Source organism: Wasmannia auropunctata, unplaced genomic scaffold, assembly GCF_000956235.1.
Source record: "Wasmannia auropunctata unplaced genomic scaffold, wasmannia.A_1.0 LD335994.1, whole genome shotgun sequence".
Taxonomy (NCBI): domain Eukaryota; kingdom Metazoa; phylum Arthropoda; class Insecta; order Hymenoptera; family Formicidae; genus Wasmannia; species Wasmannia auropunctata.
Window position 1 is genome coordinate 734,521 of NW_012026896.1, and position 19,231 is coordinate 753,751.

The following is a 19,231-nucleotide window of genomic DNA, read 5'->3' on the forward strand; positions in this document are numbered from 1 at the left end:
TATCCCCCTGTGTGCCTTGTCGACTCATATATATATATATATGTATATGTACATTCGAAGATCGTGCCGCAAGTCGCGGAATTAAATGGCGAGGTCGAATTTCTTATGAATGTCGCGATAAATCTTCGTCGAAAATATTAGTCATTAGATTGTCACGTAGACGATTGAAATCAACACGTGTGCAATATGAAATTCCATGCTTCGGTTTGACCGGGCCTTGTTTGTATGTCCAAGAATGTCGAGTTCCCAGAAGACTCAGAATAACATAAAACTATCAAGTGATCAATAAATTGTACGAAATTGTTTAAAATAACATTAAAATAATATTATCTGTGTTAGAGGTCTATTCGAGACAGCAATAAAAGTGATGCTATCGTCAGTAAATAATCGAATTATGTAATATTTAGAAATTGATAACGCCACACAGAACGTATCACATTATCACGTGAAGATAAACATACAGATTTATTGTCAGTTATAGTCAGTCATTCACGGATGCCCGCTCCATTCATCGACGTATTCACGTGTGTGTGTTTACATCGTCGCACATTCAACTCGTCGAAATTCTATCCTCTCTCTCTCTCTCTTTCTTTTTTCCAAACAAACTTCTCCCGAATTTCCCCCCCTCCCCGACATGCGACATGCTTCTGATTTTGCGTCAGCACAAACAGATTCAGGCCGGTCGTCTGCTGGATCGTAGAGGCTGTTCGCGGAAGCTGGGCCTGCGGAGCGGAGAGCGTTAACGTCCCCCGTCACGTCGCGTCGCCCCGGCGGGAGGGTCCGCGCCTCATTCAAGTGTGTTAAGTGCCCTGTACCTACGAAGGGGGCACGTCATGCGAGGGGAGGAGAATTCACAAGCCCGAGCCCCGTACACGCTCCCCTAACGATGCCGGGGACCCTAACACACGACACGGCGAATAAAGCTTGTCAGTAGCGCTCGTCGCGGTCTCCTGTTCGGCTTCGAACAGCCGTACATTCCCCGAGATCGCCCAAATCATACCTCGACCGTGTCGTGTCCTCCACGTGCCGTCCGCGTCACGTGTCTCAGAAATTACGGCGTCGCGGGAGAGACGGGATTTTTCCCGATACGGAGTACTCTCGGAAATCGATCACGTGCGTGATAATTTGTGCCGCTGAAACGGAATTGTTCGAATTTCGGTGGAACTATCAGAAAAATACGTCTCACATCTGCGGAAACTTTCGCTCGCAATACGAAGGATCCTCATAGATTCTCACATAGACACAATTGAATATCCGGTGAAGATTAAATGTTCCGAAGCGATTAACGAGACTTCCATCGGAATTGTGAAAAATCCCGAAAAGAAACGCAAAAGGAATCTCGAAAAAGCTCGGGAGAGAAAGTGATGAGAACGCGAGTTCTCTCGCGGATACGACATCGCGCGTCGTTATTCGTGGAGATATTTTTAAAACTTAAAATTATCTTCTAACAGTGTTGCTTTTTTTTTTATGATGAGCGGGTAAACCGAATTAGAGGGGTTTTGCTCGAAACAACGAGTGCACTCGACCTCCTCAATTTTCGGCGCATTTAAATTCTTTTCCGCGCCACGTTGATCCGGTTTGCACGCGCGATTGCGGGCGCGCTTCGTGTGGGCGTGAGAAAATCGGCCGGACCGACCGCCGACTGGCACGGATACGGACATTATAGCCCATCAGAGTGAGAGAGAAAGAGAGAGAGAGAGTCCGGACTCGTGGCGCGCGGTCCCCGATACGAAGGTTCTTCCTATGCGAGCGACTCGGCCGACTGCTCGCCGCACGAAAAATTACGGGAGACTCTCTTTCTCGTTTGCGAGACAGCGCAGGTTGACAGTGCTGTAACTTTATCACGTCTCTGGGAATCGTGATTTTTTTTTTCGTATGCAGAGGTTGACGTCGATCGTGAATTCTGGACTCGGCCAACGAGGCAGATGAACGTAGCACCGGAAAGTAGCATGGAGAGCGACAAGTATTATCGGCGCGTTGCAGCAATAGGTAGGAGGCCGGTCGCGCGATTTTCCCCGATGATGGAAAATAATTCGAGGAATATCCTCGCGAGTGGCCAGCTGACGAGTGGGAATCTCTCGAGGAACCTGCGCGTTACGTGACTCTTTCCCTTTCGGGAACGATGCGATCGCTCGTGAGACTCGAAACGACGAAGGGCGCGCAGTGAGCAAGCGCGTGTTACCGATTATGCGAATCCTTTACCCGGCTTGCCCGAGTTCACGACGTCCGCTGCGTGGGTATTCCGCGAGTGCGAACGCTGGTGGCCGCTGGTGGGGTGAGTAATAATCTCGGGGGAAAAAGTGTGAAAGAAACGTGCGCGCGCGAGGAGGCACGTGGGAACGCGAATTTGGGACTTTGCCCGGGACGCAAGTTTTACGCCTGCGACACTCCGGTGGCCTGGCGACAGCTCTCTTTCTCGGCCGTGGCCGAGCCTCTCACTGCTCTTGTTCGCTGACATATGTACGCTATGATCTCAAACAAGGTAAGCACGCTGCGATTTCGGCTCGATCGTCATCCGATCGATAAGTTGTGAAAAGCGAAGAAAGTCCGCGACAAAGGTGGAACTGTCACAATGTATTCTTTTGTTTAAAAAACTAGAAGTGATGTTAATCGAAAATTATATTAGGATATAGGATTAATAAAATTGTAAAATACAGATTATAGAAGTTATTTGTGACGATATTTATAACATTCGAAATAAATTCGAGATGACTTACAACTATTTTTTTAATCAGATTTCAATATGAGATTTTAAGTCTAATTTTTCTTTTTTTTTTTTATAATTTTTATTGATCAACATTTGAATCAATCTTATACAACCAATATATAAGCAAGTTATAATTCTTTTCTTATATGTTTTTTCGGAATAATTAAATTACTTATCGAGGATGATTAGAGAGTTGGAGATTTTTATTTCTCGCGTTTGTCTTATAGATCTCTTCGTGACACATCTCATACCTCTGATTCCTGAGACATCTCGTTTTTACATTTTATCGATTCTCAACCTTGTCGCCGGAATAAACCCTACGTGCTCGGGTTAATGCGCCGTAGAAGGCCTTGCAAAACGAAAGTAGCCGCGCGCGGCCGCCGGTATAGCTTCCTTATTGCCGTTATTGACGGTGGCGTATCTGGCGAAGGAGGAAGCCGGGATAAGATTGGATCTCTCGCACCCACGATCGACTACTTGCCGTACAATAGCAGCGATGAATCGATGGAGATTCAAACCGAACGAATTGCGACGACGGAATTATTTACGTCGCGTAGTTTCAGCGAGCATCAGCTTTGCACGCATATGTGCCGTTTTGCGCGGAACGAGCTTTAACTTCGCCGAGTTTCGATCACTTGGAGGTAATGACAGTAATTCCACAACGATACTTATTCGCTAATTGCACGGTTAACGATACGTCCTATCTCTAGTTTATTTTTGTTGTTTTACTTTTTCTCTAATTAAGATTTTAATTTTACGGCCCTAAATTTTTAATAGTTTTGGTGACGCGGGTGGTTAACTTTTTTTTGTGACTAATGTGACATGTGTATTTATGTTTTACGGAAAAAAATAACGTTGTTAACAGCATTAGCCGATAGCAGCCAAATTGGAAATAATATTTTTGATGTCAGTGCATTAATGAAACAAATAACATTTTAATGAAATAAGAGCATGACATTTTTGTTTTTCATTAATACCGCCATTGAATTAATAAAATGATTTTCAATTAGATTAGCTGTGCTGCTGATACAACATTACTTTTTTCCGGGTGGGATTTCAATGCTTAAGATGCTGTGCGAATGACAGAGCCTTAATCGTCAATTATTCAGTTATTAAAATGTCATCTTAAATTGAGCTGCTAAATGCGAGGTCTGCGGTTACGATTAAGGCGCGATTCTAAGATATTCGACACATTTTACGGTTTAACTAGTCAGGATTTGCGCGACGTGCGTACCGTAGCGGTACCTTCAGGCAACGAGAAATCGCAGGAAACTTGAAATACAGTTATCCGCTGCGTTTTTTCATCGCAAGGCCGAGCACGAGGATGAGGCAATCAACGCGTTGATACATCAATCGGTCAGGTTCCGCGTTCGCGGATTAATACAGGGTGTCCCATTAATATAAGATGGCTCTCGTTGGCTCTCCTCGAACTTTCGTTATTGAAAGATAAACTCGAATAGAAAGGAGATCGTTTTTAAAATGTAAACGAATCTGCGATGTTTGATACGCACCGTATTTATTTTGTAACCAAATTGGACGATCACGGCATAATCGACGGCATGCGACACCCCGTGCGATCCGGCGTGCCTTCGGTCATTTTGTCAAGATTTCTCGCCGGTGCGCGACGGTCGTTTCTCTAGTACGTCTTACGTACGTTCATAATTAGGAAAAGGAGCGCCGCGGCAAAAACTCGACGAACGATCGGAGACACATGAGTATTATTTATAACCGCCGCGAACGTGCGTTTTACGCGACGCACGTTTTACGCGTTGCAGGTTTTTTCCTCCTTCTCGCGACCTCACCGATCGCTCCGCGGACACGTTGATCTCATAACACCGCATTCTCGCGATTGCAAAAAAAAGGGGGAAAAAATATTCACGTCACAAACTCTTTATTTACCTGCGGCGTGTTCGGCGACAGGTTGACGAATGCGCGTGCACGTGTATAACGAATCGGGTAGTGCGCTATAAATGGAACGTAAATCAATTATCGTTAATAAAATTCAATCAACCGAGACGTTAATAAATTTCCTTGTGACGTTAATATTTTACATTCTACAGTGACTAACACAAACAGATTAAGTCTCAGCTCCGACCTTTAAAACTCAGAGTCAAATAATGTAGAAAATTGGCACTGCTGGCAGATAAATTTCTTTACCAATCATACAGCTTTCCTTTCTCTCTCTCTTTTTTTAGGACGTACTGTCCTAATACTAATCAGTTATACGCAAGAGGCATGTAAGCGATTCCGTATGAGCTTCTCAAGATCATCGCGTCGCACACGTTAGGTTTAAGTTTAAGTCACGACTCTCGGAATGTTATTTCCAGCTATGTCATCGCTCATAGTTTTTCTTGCAGCTTTTTGTCTAAGACGGACGTATCGGTCGCTACACTTACCAAGTATAATATAATTGCACTTAATTGATTCCTCCCCAACATTACGCAGCAATTTAGTTACGTGAATCATCCCCACGCGAAGTTTTTTTCGACGTAGTAAAGCCGTAATGTCATGCAATCGTCCCGTCTCGTTCGACGCGCGACAGACGTGAAAACGAAAGAATATAAGTTCGTGGAGGACGTCGCCAGTATTGTGGCGCCGAGAAAAATCTGGAATGCCACTCGGCTGCACGATGCTCTATTGGTGAATTCTCTATACCTACGCCGACGAGACATCGTCCGTCGGTCGAGAGACACCGGCAAATCCCGCGTGTGCGCGTGCATATATTTTCAGAAACGCTCAACGCACGCGCCGCTTATCTGATTTTGCGCAAACGTCATTCATCACGTTTCAACGTTTTAATAACAGAGATCACGCGATCAGATGCTACGTACGATGCATCCGTTGCGTCATCTTGGTAAACTCATCTTTGGTGTTTTCCAATGAGAAGTATTATAATTGAGAGACAGAGAGACGTCATTGAGGAAAAATTCTTTCGTTTGTTTAGTCCTTATTTATTCAATAAAATAAACGCGTCAAGAACTAATGGATCAATTTTAAGCAGAATCGTAAGGTTCGTAATTTGTCCTCGTAAAACTTGTAAAAATTTATGACTATATGCTTATAACTTTATGCAATATCTTTACAGACAACTTCTAACTAGCCGTAAGATTTACGAGAAATCGTTGATGTTTACGAATAATCGTATATCTTACGATACGCATAGAATTACAATTTCAGTAAGTTCTTACGAGAATAACTTACAATTCTGTTTAGAATGAATAAATCTTCGATGACATCGGACAGCTATTAGAACCACTCAGTTAATTACAGATAATTTTAAATGTGAATTTTTTTATGATGCATTCGTTGAAAAGAGCACAAAAAGTTTTATTTTTTGTAGAAAGATTTCGGGGGGAGGGAATTATTTCAAAGAGCTACGATAAAGTTGAAAGCTGATCGATTCCCAGCGATACGATTAACCGAGAAAGAGAAAGAGCCCTCGAGGATCTCAAGGATCGAATCTTTAGGAATTAATTCCACGAAGTGGGAATTCACTCGCGGTGTGCTTATAAACGCCTCGTTAAGACAATCGCGAAAGCGAGCGACGCAAAAGACGACCAGCCGGGAAAGTGCTCGGCCGAGTTTGAGTCGCGTGCGTTAAGTTGCGCATTTGTATGCGCGAAGCTGCTCTCAAGTCGCCGCAGTTAGCGTCGAGACAAGTCGTCACTTTTTTTTTTTACGTGTCAGATTATTCAAAAAGTAAAAGACCGATCGCTATTTTTCTTAGAGATTTTTAAAATCACAAGAAGTAAATTTACAAAATCTCAGTTGCGTTTACACTCCTAAAATTTAATTAGCCAAAGTATAATTTAATTTGTCATTTGTAAAAAAAAATTTTACGATATTGAGTCTCAGTTACGACTGAATCGATAAGAAAAATTAGAATTCGATGACATTTCCTCTGTTTATTGGAAGATCTGGCCGACAAGGTCTGGCGCGTATGTTTCTGGTAAGAAAAACGTTGCGCATTTGTTTTTGATATTTCAAACGGCGAATCGGCTAGACCTAAATGTCTTTCATAATAACCGTCCAGCTAAGTTTATCGTCTTATCTCCCGTTCTGCTCGCGGCATAAAACTCGTTCGTTATTGGCTGTCGCTCGATGATTCGATCCGAAAACTCGTTCTCGCGCACGTCATTTTCCCTTTCAGTTCTGCGCCCGCCCCGCGAGCGCTTTTATTACGCTCTTTCCGTAACGCGCGCTCGTCGCTCGTCCGCGAGTTATCGACCTTAAAACCGCAATGAAGATTTATCTCTATCAACCTTATCTCTCGCGCCCGCCGCTAAGCGGGCCAGAAATAGCCCGACGATATTATGCGCGGCAATACGTAAATCAAGGTGCACCCGCGATGTTGCACCGGTATACGGCGCGCGTATTAACGAGCGCATTTAAATTTCCAGCGACGAGAGGCAAGGTTGGGGCTATTTAATACGTCGTCGGTATACGTGTCACTCGAGCCTGACAAAATTTATCTTTTTCACGGATGTGAAGTCTCTCCGCGCGTCTCGACGGGGAAATTCATTCTGTGTTAGCTCACGCCGTGGAAAAAAAAATCTTTACCTTTCTTCGCCAATTGAGAATAAGATAAGTAAGCGAGAGACAATAATCAACTTCGTTACATAACCGCGTCACGCCACACGTGTACATAACCGCGGGATAATCTTCCGCAGGTATACACTGCTCCTCCGCGATTATCGGCTCGTATTCATGATGCGATTGATGATGATTTATTCATGCCCTTTACGAGACATTTGCGGAGACGGTGCCGAGGCGACGCGACGGCTGCAGAGGCGATTAACCACCAGATGAAAATGCAATACGTCGATTAGACGGACGGACAAGCGGATAGAATAATCGCTCTCGCCTCTGGAATTCTTTCGCCTCGAGCCAGGGGAGGGGGGGGGGGCAAGAAAAAGGAAACAGCGCAGAAGTCGCCGTGTCATTATGTACGACACTCTTAATAGCGGCCCCCGGTCTGCGGCACGTGCAACCAGCACATCTCTTGCTCTCTCGGTTGATGCAAGCGTCGACTGAGTTTGCGAGAAGCTGTGGCCTCCGCCGAAATTTTTCTGCTGAACAAATTCGTCTTTTCGTGCCGAAACATCGGACATTAGTCACGTTCCTACCGTTTATCTGCCCCGAATTCTTAGCCGACATCCGTTAAAGTTGCGTCAGAAATCTGTAGAGTGAAAGCGTGTGGCGTGTGTCGAGTGTATATACTTTGGAGCTTCGATTTTGGCGGTTACAAAAGAATTTACAAAAGACCTTAATTTAATCATATTTAAAAAAAATTTTTGAAAATATAAAGCCCGTATCGGACTATGATTGAAGATTATTTAATTAGAGATTAGAATTTAATAATAAATAGTCGGAACGAAATAAAATTAAAATTATCCATAATTGGTCGAATTATAATTTTTTGCAATCCTCAATTTGCAATCCTCAGTCTCCAACGTGTAATCTGATGACGGATTTAACGTAGTGAAGTTTCGTAGAACTCGTTGGAATTTCATATTTTTCCGATATATTAGACGAATTTGCGCCCGCTAGAGATATTTGCGAGTCACTCTTCCGCTTAAATCATCCGACACGCGACGCAATTGCCGGAACATTATGTTGCATAATGGAATTTCGTAACAATGTCTTAATTGCAGTGCGATTTTTATCACGACCATACTCGTGTCTTTACGATTCAGCGGCCGGCCGACTGGCTCATTTAAACGTAACGCGCATTACTTAATGCGCATTTTATCGTTCTTTAATCACCAATTTGTAGCCACCGCGTCGATCGGTTCCCGAGATAACTGTTGGCCGCCGTATCCGCTCGGAAGATAAACTTTCGCGCAACGAGGTCAGGTTAGCGAAAATAAATCCGCGGAAGAGGAAAATGGAACGCGCGCGCGAGCGCAAAATCATGCGCCGCGTGGCCATTCCTCGACATTTAAATTATATACGCGAGGGTTCCTACCAGTCTCTCCCCAGGTCCCATCAGGAAACGAACGTCACGGATTTACGATGCGGAAGGAAGTAACGCCTCTCCGAGGCGCTCTCGTCTACCTGCGTACTACTCTCTCGTTACCGTAGTGCTACAATTCACTACTCGCGCGATCGCGTAACTGCGTTCTCCAAGCGCGCCTATACAGAGCATCGGAGATCCCGCGCGCGCACTCGTTCCGGGAGTTCCCCGGTCCCCGACCCATGTTGAGAGTCGCCGCGAATGTCGGTCCCCCTCGTTCCCTCTCTCTCTTTCTCACTCCCTGTCTCCGTCTCCGTGCCATCGTTCCTCTCTTTTTCTCTCACTCTCTGTCTCTCCCCGCGGGTGCGCTAGCGGCCCCCCCGTGTAAGGGAAGGAAGAAGGAGAGGCCAACGGGATCGACAAGGACGCGTTGGTGCACGGTGACAGGGTAGAAGGAGGCAGGATATACGCGTAAGAAGGAAAGGCGAGAGAAAGAGAGAAAGAGGAGAGAAAAGGGAAGAGGGACGAGAAGAAAGAAAAAGCGCGTGTGGTACTCTCCGAGTCCGGACGATGGAAAGACCAGAGGGGGACAGTGAGATACACACGAGCGCTTGTACACGTACAAAGAGACGAGAGGACGAAGGAGGAACGACAATCGGAAATAACACGCGGGGGGTCTTCTCTCCGGCTCTCTCACGGAGGACGACGGACGGAGGGAGGAGTGGATGCAGCAAGGAAGGGTGCGCGCAGAGGGAGCGAAGGAGTAGCGACGACGACGGCGGCGGTGGCGGCGGTGGCGGAGGAGGTGGTGGAGGAGGAGGAGGAGGAGGAGGAGAGCTCTGGAGCAAAGCGCGGGAAGCGCAGCGCGAGGGGAGTCCGAGAACGATGGTGGAGTGACGGTAGAGAGGGGTCCGGGGGGTCGGTGGGGGTCTGGCAAGGAGCGCGGGATCCCATTGGTTCGCGGCCGGGCCATATTATAAGCGGCTGCAGTCCGCGCTAGTTAATGTTAGCTCGAGCCTCCACGCGAAACGACGCATCTCTCTTGTCCGCCGTTGCCGCCGCCGCCGCCGCCGCCGTCGTTACTACTGCTACTACTACTGCTACTACTACTATACTCACGCACGGCATCTACATAGCGCCGGAGTATCGGGGTACCGCGTGAGAGCCAGAGGCACCGTGCGTCACAAGGAGGAAGAGAGAGAGAGAGAAAGAGAGAGAGAAGACTCGCGCTGAGAGAGATAACAAGCGCTGAGATAAGACGCGCCGCATCGCGAAAGATCGCGATCCTTCCGCAAACGCACGCCACTTGATTTCGTCCGCGAGATTCGAAGAGCAGCAGTTCGCGCGCGCGTTCGTCGGTCCAGTGTTCGCTCCGTCGTTTAGCTATTGTTCCGGGAAGACGCGTGTCTCAATCCCCGCGTAGCGGCGAGTGTCAAAAAGTGAGCGAAAAGGAGAACGAGAACCCTAATTTGCTCCAGGTCCAGTGAGAGGCAAGGAGAGGGAAGAGATAATAAAAGACAGAGAAAGGGGACCCAGTTTCCTTTGGACCGCCGACGAGAGGTACCCCCGTACCGCAGAGAGAAGATCCAGAAGCGCGAGATAAGTCCAGGACTCCGTGAGTGCGAAAGCGAAATAACGAAGTAAGTCCCGTTGCATCACTCGTTGAAACGAAGTCCCGCGAACGAAATTCGAGAAATATCTCGACTGTATCTCGATCGTATCAGTTTATACCGACGTAATGATACTGACATTATGTTACATATAGTTTGTAAGCTATATATTTTTTGACGATGCGGAGCGCTGATACGCAGCGACACGTATAGGTACATAACTCGCGGCACGAGTACCACATAAATTTCACTTGTTCGCCGTTCCATTACGTCGTGTTCGTGAATTCCAGAGTTAAATTTAATCTCGATTTGACTCTAAAAATAATAAAAATGACGCTTTCTGCGATAAATCACGTGGAAATCCCGTCATTTAAAGTTTTTAAAGCCAAAGTCGCGTTAGGAAATTTGTCAAAGATCTGATTGAACTTTGACATGGTCCTGATAAAAAAAAAATCCCTGACGTCCACGTGGACCTCCGGGAAACACGAGAGAGCGAGGTAACGAGAGAAATTTGACGCGTCGCGTTTTCCCGCTTGCTCGAATCGAGATCCGAGAGGCTGAAGCAAACAGGTGGTCGAATAGACGACGACCGGTGGCAACTCGTGTCGGCACGCTGCTTTTCGCAACTTTTAATCTGTCTTTTCTCAAGGAACACACCTTTGAATATATTAAAATTAAAAAACTGATTTTTATTAAAAAAAGTGCTATTAAAATCTGAAAATACTTTTTTTTATCTTATGATTAAATTCGACAAATTCCAGACATTTATTCCTATATACTCTTGCGGTTCAAATTACTTAACTAAAAATTAAATACTGAGCTATTAAGTTTTCTTATCTCGCAATTATGTGTAATGTTCTAACAGAGGGAAATTATCATTTTTCCCTCTATCCGAACATTACAAGACACAGTTGTGAGATACGAGAAATTTAACACTTTACTATCCAATTTTTAGTTTCAGCAAGCATGCCTCACGATACGCGCATTGCTTTCACTTAAAATAGCGAGCGGGTAATTTGAAGTGTTAAAGAGCGCGGTTAACCCCTCACGCACTTGACCTTTGCGCACTTATGCGGTGCTATGGAGAGAGTGATTCAAGGGTGGCGGACAGCATCCCGATGTTTATTCCCGTCCCGTGTGCAATCTCGAGACAGGATTCGTAATCGAATCCACTTTGTATCGATTGGAATATCGTTGCCGTATTAAAATCTTGCTTTCAGACGTTCAGCCGTTTTCACGGTTTTTTTTCCCGTCTAAAATTAAAAGCGATAAGCGGCGCGCGCGCGATTGAAGAGAACAAATAACGTGCGGTCTCCGACAATAAGTTTCCACACACACGAAGGCCAGAGAGTCAATCAATTCCGCCGCGGTGTTACCTCTAAGCGGTCAATATTTATATTGGGACGCAAACACAAAGTTTCTTTCCTCCGCCTCCGGTAAAAAGGAAAGGAAGAAAAAGGCGAAAGCAACGCGCGCGGTACGCTAGATGACCGGCCATGGACCGCGGCTAAACGCGCACGCATGCACACATGCACGCACGCACGCATGCACGTACGCACAGCGGCCTCCTCGCTCGTTTTCAGTCACTCGTTCTCCTTGTCCTTCTATCACGGCCCACGCGGTATGTTCTCACCACCATCGGGGGACGAGATGCGCATTTTTTCTGCATCCGCGGCGGATCGATCGTCGCGGAGGCAATCCTCGCGATCGAAATCTGGACCAACCGCCGAGATCCGCCCACCTACACAGGCGGCCCGAGAGAGAAAGAGAGAGAGAGAGAAGTTTCTCTTTCTCTCGCTATATACACGCGAGGACGAAAAGAAAACAAAAAGACACCAGGATCACAGGACGCGCGAACACCGTGAGAAAAATTTTTTTAAATCACCCCAAGTCTTCCTTGCCAAGTCATGATCCTCGTGCTTTCAATCGACAGCGTTCGATCCCTGCGTGGGATCGCCAATAGTTAACTACGATATCGTACGAGTAAAATGAAAAATTAGAATCGTTTGTTTTTAATGGTGCGAGAGTTTAAATTTCTTAGAAACAACTGGAGAATGAATTATCATTGTTAATTATTATCTCGTTAAATGTTGTTAAAATAATCGTCGTCGGTGCGCGAGGTAGATGACGTATAGCTTCAGCCAACAGCTTATGATAAAGAGAGGGAAGCAGAGAGCATTCGAGAAAGAGGTTGAGGAAGAGGACGAGGAGACGAGGCGGGCGACGAAAGGGAAGGGCGTGTGTGTTACGGGGTCTATCTTTAGAGTTCATTCAGAGAATCTTTTGCTCTCGCACCAGCCGGGCGAGGGCCAAACGTCAGCCGATTCACGCCTCGACGACCCACACATACATACACATAACACACACACATACATACATACATACGTGCACACATATGCACACTTGCGTGTTCTTCTCCGGTATGTAAGTTAGCGCCCGTTAAACATGGCCTAAATGCAGCGGCGGTGCGACGCCTTAACAGGTGTGGAGAATTCGCGTTCCGAGGCGGATCTGACGCGGTCGTTTAAGGAGACTAAAAATATCCCTATTTCTCACACTTATGGAGCTTCATTAATTTCCGTTTCTTCTGCTTACAAACGGATACGCGTCCAATGGAATTGTTCGCGGAAGACAATTACGCGGTCTGTAATTAACTTGCGAGACTTGTGAGATTTATAGAAAATACATTCGCGATATGAGATTTAATGCGCGCGAAAATTTTACATTTCCACAATTTCAGAGCGAAATCTCTATAAATTGTAATTTTTTTTTTTTAACAGAGTTTTAATTTGAAACTACAATTATGTGTATAATGAATTCCAAATAAGTAATCAATAAAAAAAAATCGAGAAAATCTATTTTCAATCCCGGATATCGTGATTCACGCTTGTATGTAAATTATGTAAATAATAAGTGTCATTAAAAAAAGGAAGAGACCGGAAATAGGAAAACAATAGGACACTTACGATGTATTTTATATCAGAGTCGTTTACTGATCTTGCATTAAGTACACCTTCGAAATCTGTTCTGGATCGCGAGCCAAAGACGACTCTGCGTAAACGAAAAGATGGAAATTCGAGAGTAATGACTATCTTGAGAAAAGGTCGAATGAAAAACGACGACGGGGAGAGGTCAATGATTGACATATTCGATGGTCTTCTCGGAAGATCGTAGATCCTCAGATGTAACGGACTTTTTCCTAAACATCTGCCGACCCAGAAGAAGCCGAGCGTGCGACTGTTTTATGACCTCGTAATCTTCGCCGCACGACGACCGGATTCGATCGGATTCGCCAAAGAATCGCGGAGAAAGGAAGACGTAATTTCTTCGTCTTATCTGCTTTAGTATCTGACAACAACAAAAAAAAAAAGAATTTGTCGACATAGCATAGACTCGAAATGAATTCACGTGATAGGATTGGTCTTATTAATTTATCGGAATTATCAGTCCTACACGTTAATGATTTTTATTGCATTTTTTAAAAATCGATTTGTTGTACAATTAAACGAAATATATCGCAGTTTCGCGAATACATCCAGCCTCTCGTAACTCAACATTCAAGAATGCCTCTTCAAGTGAGACACGCACGGAGAGCCCCATGGGCGATACTGTAAATATCCGCGAGCGTGTGCGAAGCGCGGCGGAAAGGCTTATGATCGATGAAATCCGCGAACGCGGTCATAGAGGAGAGAGAACGGGAGAATGAGAAAGATAGAGAGGAGGTTTCGTAATTTTCTCGGCCGGAGGCCGCTTCATTTCTGAACGCTGATATTTCTTCAGGGAGAGATCCGCAAATATATATCGCGGCGTCCTTTACTTAGCCGCATATATCGGCATCGCGAGCGCGACACCGTCTGCTATTTAAAGAGAACGGGAATGCATTTACCGCAGAGCGCGACGTTTTATAGTTTGCTTTACGAGTTGAGCGGCGGCGCGGGAATTGCGATTCCGCCACTCAATCGGGTGTTCTCGGTAAAGAGCCGCTCTCGTCGAAATGTTTAGGCATCGAGCGAGAGAGCCGCTCGGTGTTATTGACCCCCGTGTGAAAATCGCCGCGAAACGTAATCGAGATGCCGCGGGTTATCGCTACCGATAGATTAGGCGAGGCGTAATCGTCGGAGTCACGTATCATATATATAGAACGCTTAGGAGATACGCATATAACGAGATATTCTATTTATATGATATGATATGATTTGATAACAACTGATTTTTTTATATATCAAATGTAATTAAATGCGCAAAATGTGTGCGTATAATTTTGCCGGTGAATTAAAAGTACGATTATCCAATAATAACATGATAATAATAATAATCGTATAATTAAAATTGGTCGATATTTTTATGATTTAATACGAAATAATCTATTTACAAATTTGCGTCGAGACTACTGATATTAATAGTAAATTGACAGATTATTAATAAATATAAAAAAGAATAATTCCCCTACATTGACAATCGATTGACCGCACTTCGCGGGAGATCGATCTCGTTGAAGTCATTAAGTTTCACGCCGCTCGAACGTCTCGGATTAGAATCACTCGACACTAGTCGCCGAAGCTATTTTTAGATTGCACTACGGCCATCAATGGCCATCGATCAGCGTCTCACGCGAACCTACATTTCGAAGACAGGAAACGAGACCTATTACGGCGAGGAGAGATACCGCCGGTATCCTTGCCCGGATGGATATATACATCTCGCGTTCCGTTACGATCAATTATTTATCCCATCTCGCCGCGCGTGTGATTTATCCGTTTTAAGCTTTCTTGGGGAGTCTCGGTATCCGCGCCGCGCCATTCGATCGGGCGTAAATTACACGTATCGGTGGATACGTGTACGGAGGAGATCACGGGAGGAGATCACGCGTGATCTCATCTCACGTCCGTCCTCTACGCACGAGCGAGCTCGAGCGCAGAGAATCGCTTTTACCGCCGTTTGGACTATCAGCGTTGCGGATCCAATCCTCGAGCTTCCAATGATTTACGTCTCACTCTCCAAACAAATATCTTCGAAATAAACAACGAGAATCTTAATTGTTCATTATTTATGCGTCAAATCGATATTTCTGAAGAGACATCGGTTGATTCGCGTACGTCGATAGCTAAGTCGATCCTCGAAATCGCGCAGGACCTCGACCAGCTGGCCTTCGATCGACGGCGAAACGCGTAAAAAAAGAAAAAAAAGTCTAACCGGCAAAAAGAGAGAAATCGACCTCTACTCTTAAATATATCAAACGAACGCTGGACGTCCAATGAATGGCACTCACTTGACATCTTTCTAGCCTCTCTCGCGTGATCATTTCGCATTCATTTAAATATTCCCGGCATATCATAAACGTGCATATCAACGTTGGGATAATTAATCGTGGAAACGCTATGCAGCTGCTTTCAAACGTCAATTCCTAAAAAAAATCTACTCCAAGTTACTCAAGTGTAACTTGCATCTCGTTTACATAAATCAATCATTCGATTTCATTTCGATTCTAATCTTACTATATATTGTTAAAACATTTTAATTATTCAAAATTATCATATGGAAAATGATAATAATGAGAAATTCGTGCGATATCGATCTTTCGATTATTTATTTTCCATATGATAGTTTTGAATAATTAAAATGTTTATATATATATATATATATATTTCTTTTTCTTCAAATAAAAATGAATTTTTCCAATTGAAGAGGCTACGTCATCAAGCGAGTATACGCGGGATTTAAATCGCACGGCTCTCGTCTCGGAGCGAGAAGGGTAGAGATACTCCCTTCGGGGAGAAACCGAGCCGACGACGTCGCGAGAGCCCGGAGAGCGAGTTGAGCGCGAGCGCGAACGCGAGAGGAGGCGCGAGGAGATCCGGTACCCGCGAGCGGCGAGTTACGAAGCGAGAGGAGGCGAAAGACGGAGAAAGGCACGGTTTCTCGTAATGCGAACCGTAGGACGCCAAGCTGTCTGCCGGGACACCGGTATACCCCACTACTTCGACCGCCGCCGTCGCCGCGAAGTAGTAGTAGTGACGGTGCCCGGTGCGGACGCGGTCCCCCTCGCAGCTCGCAACGCGAAGGAGACCGTCGTCCCCGTGCGTTTCTCTCGTTGGCTCGGTCTGCTGCCATCTAGACACTGTCCTCGCAGACTGAGAGTTCTAGAGATTGATTTCATAATAAAAAATCTTCACAAGAAAATTTTAAAAAATTCGAGACGTAAGAATGTCATGTATGTATATATGTGTGTTACCGTAAAACCTCCCCGATATTTAATAGAACTTAGAAAGTTTATATATATTTTAATATTTGCTTTTCTTCAGTGTTATCAGGGCATTAAAAAATACAGTTATCTATTCTACTTCTTACCGTCGTTCCTTATGTAATAAAGGTATCTCGATTTTTTTCTCTCTATACAGCTTTAGTATATTCTAACATTTATCAACATCAATATATAACTGCGATATTACATCAAATAATTTATTTTTCTTACCAGAAAAACTTTGTGAATTTTACGATTTATATGCAAAATCTTAAGTTTACTGAAACTCGGAATTTTACGGTAACATATAGTCTCGCTGTTCTGTGAATATATAACAAGGTAAAAGATAAAGCTCAGAAAATCTCATCAAGGTGGTCAGTTTGCTCTTCACTTCTTTTTTCAAATATCTTTTTACGTACTTATATTGAATATTTTTATAATTGTTTCTTGCTGGCTGAACAAAAATTTGATTAGTTTCGCTTAAAACTATAATGTTTTATTATCGGTCATGGTAATTATTATCAAAGCCCATCCGCTAACCTTCTCGTAGATACTTCTTCGCGTATCTTCGGATGCATCGATCAACGTTTTTTTTCCCGAATGTCGAATGAAGATAATATCATTAACGTCGCCGCAAAGTATGTTAATGTATCTTCCTCTCGAGTCGCATTACCTTGCCGCGTTCATCCATTACAAGGATCACTCGCGGTGAATTACGGCGACGTCGTGTAGGAAGCGGTCTTTCGCGGTCCAAGTTTCTTAGAGAATTGTCCCTCCATCCCTCTCGACGTCGATCTCCACTAGCGATGGCAATGCAACATGTCAGCGTGTGTACGTAACGCGTACGTACAAGCGACGTACACGCGTGGAACGGGCAAGAGTTGGTGCGCGGAGCAGAGACGCGCGCCGACAGAGCCGGTTCTGCCCTATATACGCGAGATAGTACGTGCATTCTTTCGCCGATAGAAGCCAGCCGACGACGAGCCAGCGATGAAAAATCGATTATTTTACACAAAAGACGAAGTTTCACTTTAAAAAGTTTTAAATAATGAAATCAAGAAGTAAAGAACACACGACTTGCTCACGATGTGCTCCCGTTTACATCTTTATTATACTTTCGATCACTCCTCTCTATAAAACGATCGTGATTTTCATTATCTTCTCTTTCTCGCCAGATTGCCGGTTGAAAGTCGGGTGTACGCGCGATGAATTTATTGCCGTCATCTCACCGCGCGTGACGCGCTCCTGATAATTCGGATGTCAACGTATAACGCGGCGCGGAATATCGCTAGCCGATAAGACGACGATTCTGCTGGCGAATTCCAACGCAACGGGGTTAACGTATCTCTAGAGGCTGACGCGCAACCTAGGCGATCTCAGGGAAGGAACGGGAGGGAGGGCAGTCGTGTAAATAAATCGCGTGAATCCCTCAGTCCTCTCCCGCCTCTTCTCCACCCACCGCCGCGCGCCGCCGCCGCCGCCGCTCGTCGCACGCATCACGCCGCGCGTACACGACGCGCAGAAAGACAGAAGGCTCTCTGTTGCGAATGCACGCCGGTGTACGCTCGATCTAAAACCCGCGGGAGTTCGACTTGGTAGAAAGTCTCTCGCCTTTGGAGAGCCTATACTCGAGTACTCGGGGTAGCGAGCGCAAAAGGAGCAGTCGCGGCCGCGTCCATAAGAATCTCGATATAGAAGCGAAAGAATGACAGGCAGTTGCATTGCGCTTAGAAATCTATTTGCTCGTTTTAACGTTATTAAAGAACACCATTTGCCATTTGCCGAAGGCTGCGGTAACGATTTGTCAAGTGTCTCATTTCTGTACTGCTACAATTATTCCGGTCGCATTTTGGAACTTCCAATTTCGACTAGCTCGATCTCGTTCGTCAGTAAAAGTACGCAAGGGTGATCAGAAAGGGATACGAAAGTACGCGGCGGTTCGAGGGGGATGACGCGGATCACGACGATAACGCTCCGTGTCTCGAGCACCTTTCTAATTGCGAACCGCTGCACACAGACCTCTGCGGCCGATCGCGCACAATGTGCGCGTCTCGATTCTGGCGTGTTTCGCCTCTCCCGCGACGCCTCTCTTCCCGACGAAGGCTGCGGCGGAGAGGTTCGTTGCACCCGTTCGCGTGCCGCGGTGAGACGCGAGAGACGCAAACGGTCTGCAGCGGCGGACAACGCGCCGTTTTGTACGCGGCTCGCGAAAACCAGCCTATCCGCGCGCGCGCGCGTCTTCGTTCGCAAATAAATTAATCGCTCGTCTCCTAAAAAGAACATCACCACAACATCCTTGTTTTTCAGTGAACAAGGAAAATACTTGACGTTGATGTAGCTGTATAAAATAAAGAGCGATCATAAAAAAAAATTATAGATACTATAACATTTCGAAGAAAATGACGTCGAAATGACTTTATTTATCTCGTATCTCGCATCTCTGTGTGTTTTCCGTGAAAGATCGCGTATTATAGTTTCTTTTAAGGAAACAGTCCTCTCGCGTCACGGCATTCAATTTTCACGCGCGAATTCCGTTTTCGCCGACGAGGCGAGCGGTGCGTTTCATGCGGTAAACGAGGAAAAACAGGGAGGGAAAGGGGAGCCGGGCGAGGACGCGGATGCGAATGCGGCTTATGCGGCCGCGATGACGGGTCGTGTGGCGTGTGTAGAGCGATCGGTGGTGAATCTACAACTCGCCGCGATTACGCACACGTGCG

At 45.4% G+C, this 19,231-nt stretch overlaps 1 protein-coding gene across 4 annotated transcripts in view; it reads left to right on the plus strand.

Annotated features, from left to right (window-relative positions):
* The window catches only part of LOC105453824 (ion transport peptide-like), a 42,635-nt gene that overhangs the window by 7,828 nt on the left and 15,576 nt on the right, over window positions 1–19,231 (plus strand). For 2 of the 4 annotated variants that reach the window (XM_011696039.1, XM_011696040.1), the window contains exon 1: window positions 929–2,482. The exons of 1 other annotated variant lie outside the window; for it this stretch is intronic. In XM_011696039.1, the coding sequence (XP_011694341.1) occupies window positions 2,459–2,482 (24 nt within the window). In that variant the 5' untranslated portion in view covers window positions 929–2,458. Of the gene's footprint in view, window positions 1–928; window positions 2,483–9,749; window positions 10,304–19,231 lie in introns of those variants that run through there. One more of the 4 variants, XM_011696043.1, reaches the window with a different exon arrangement.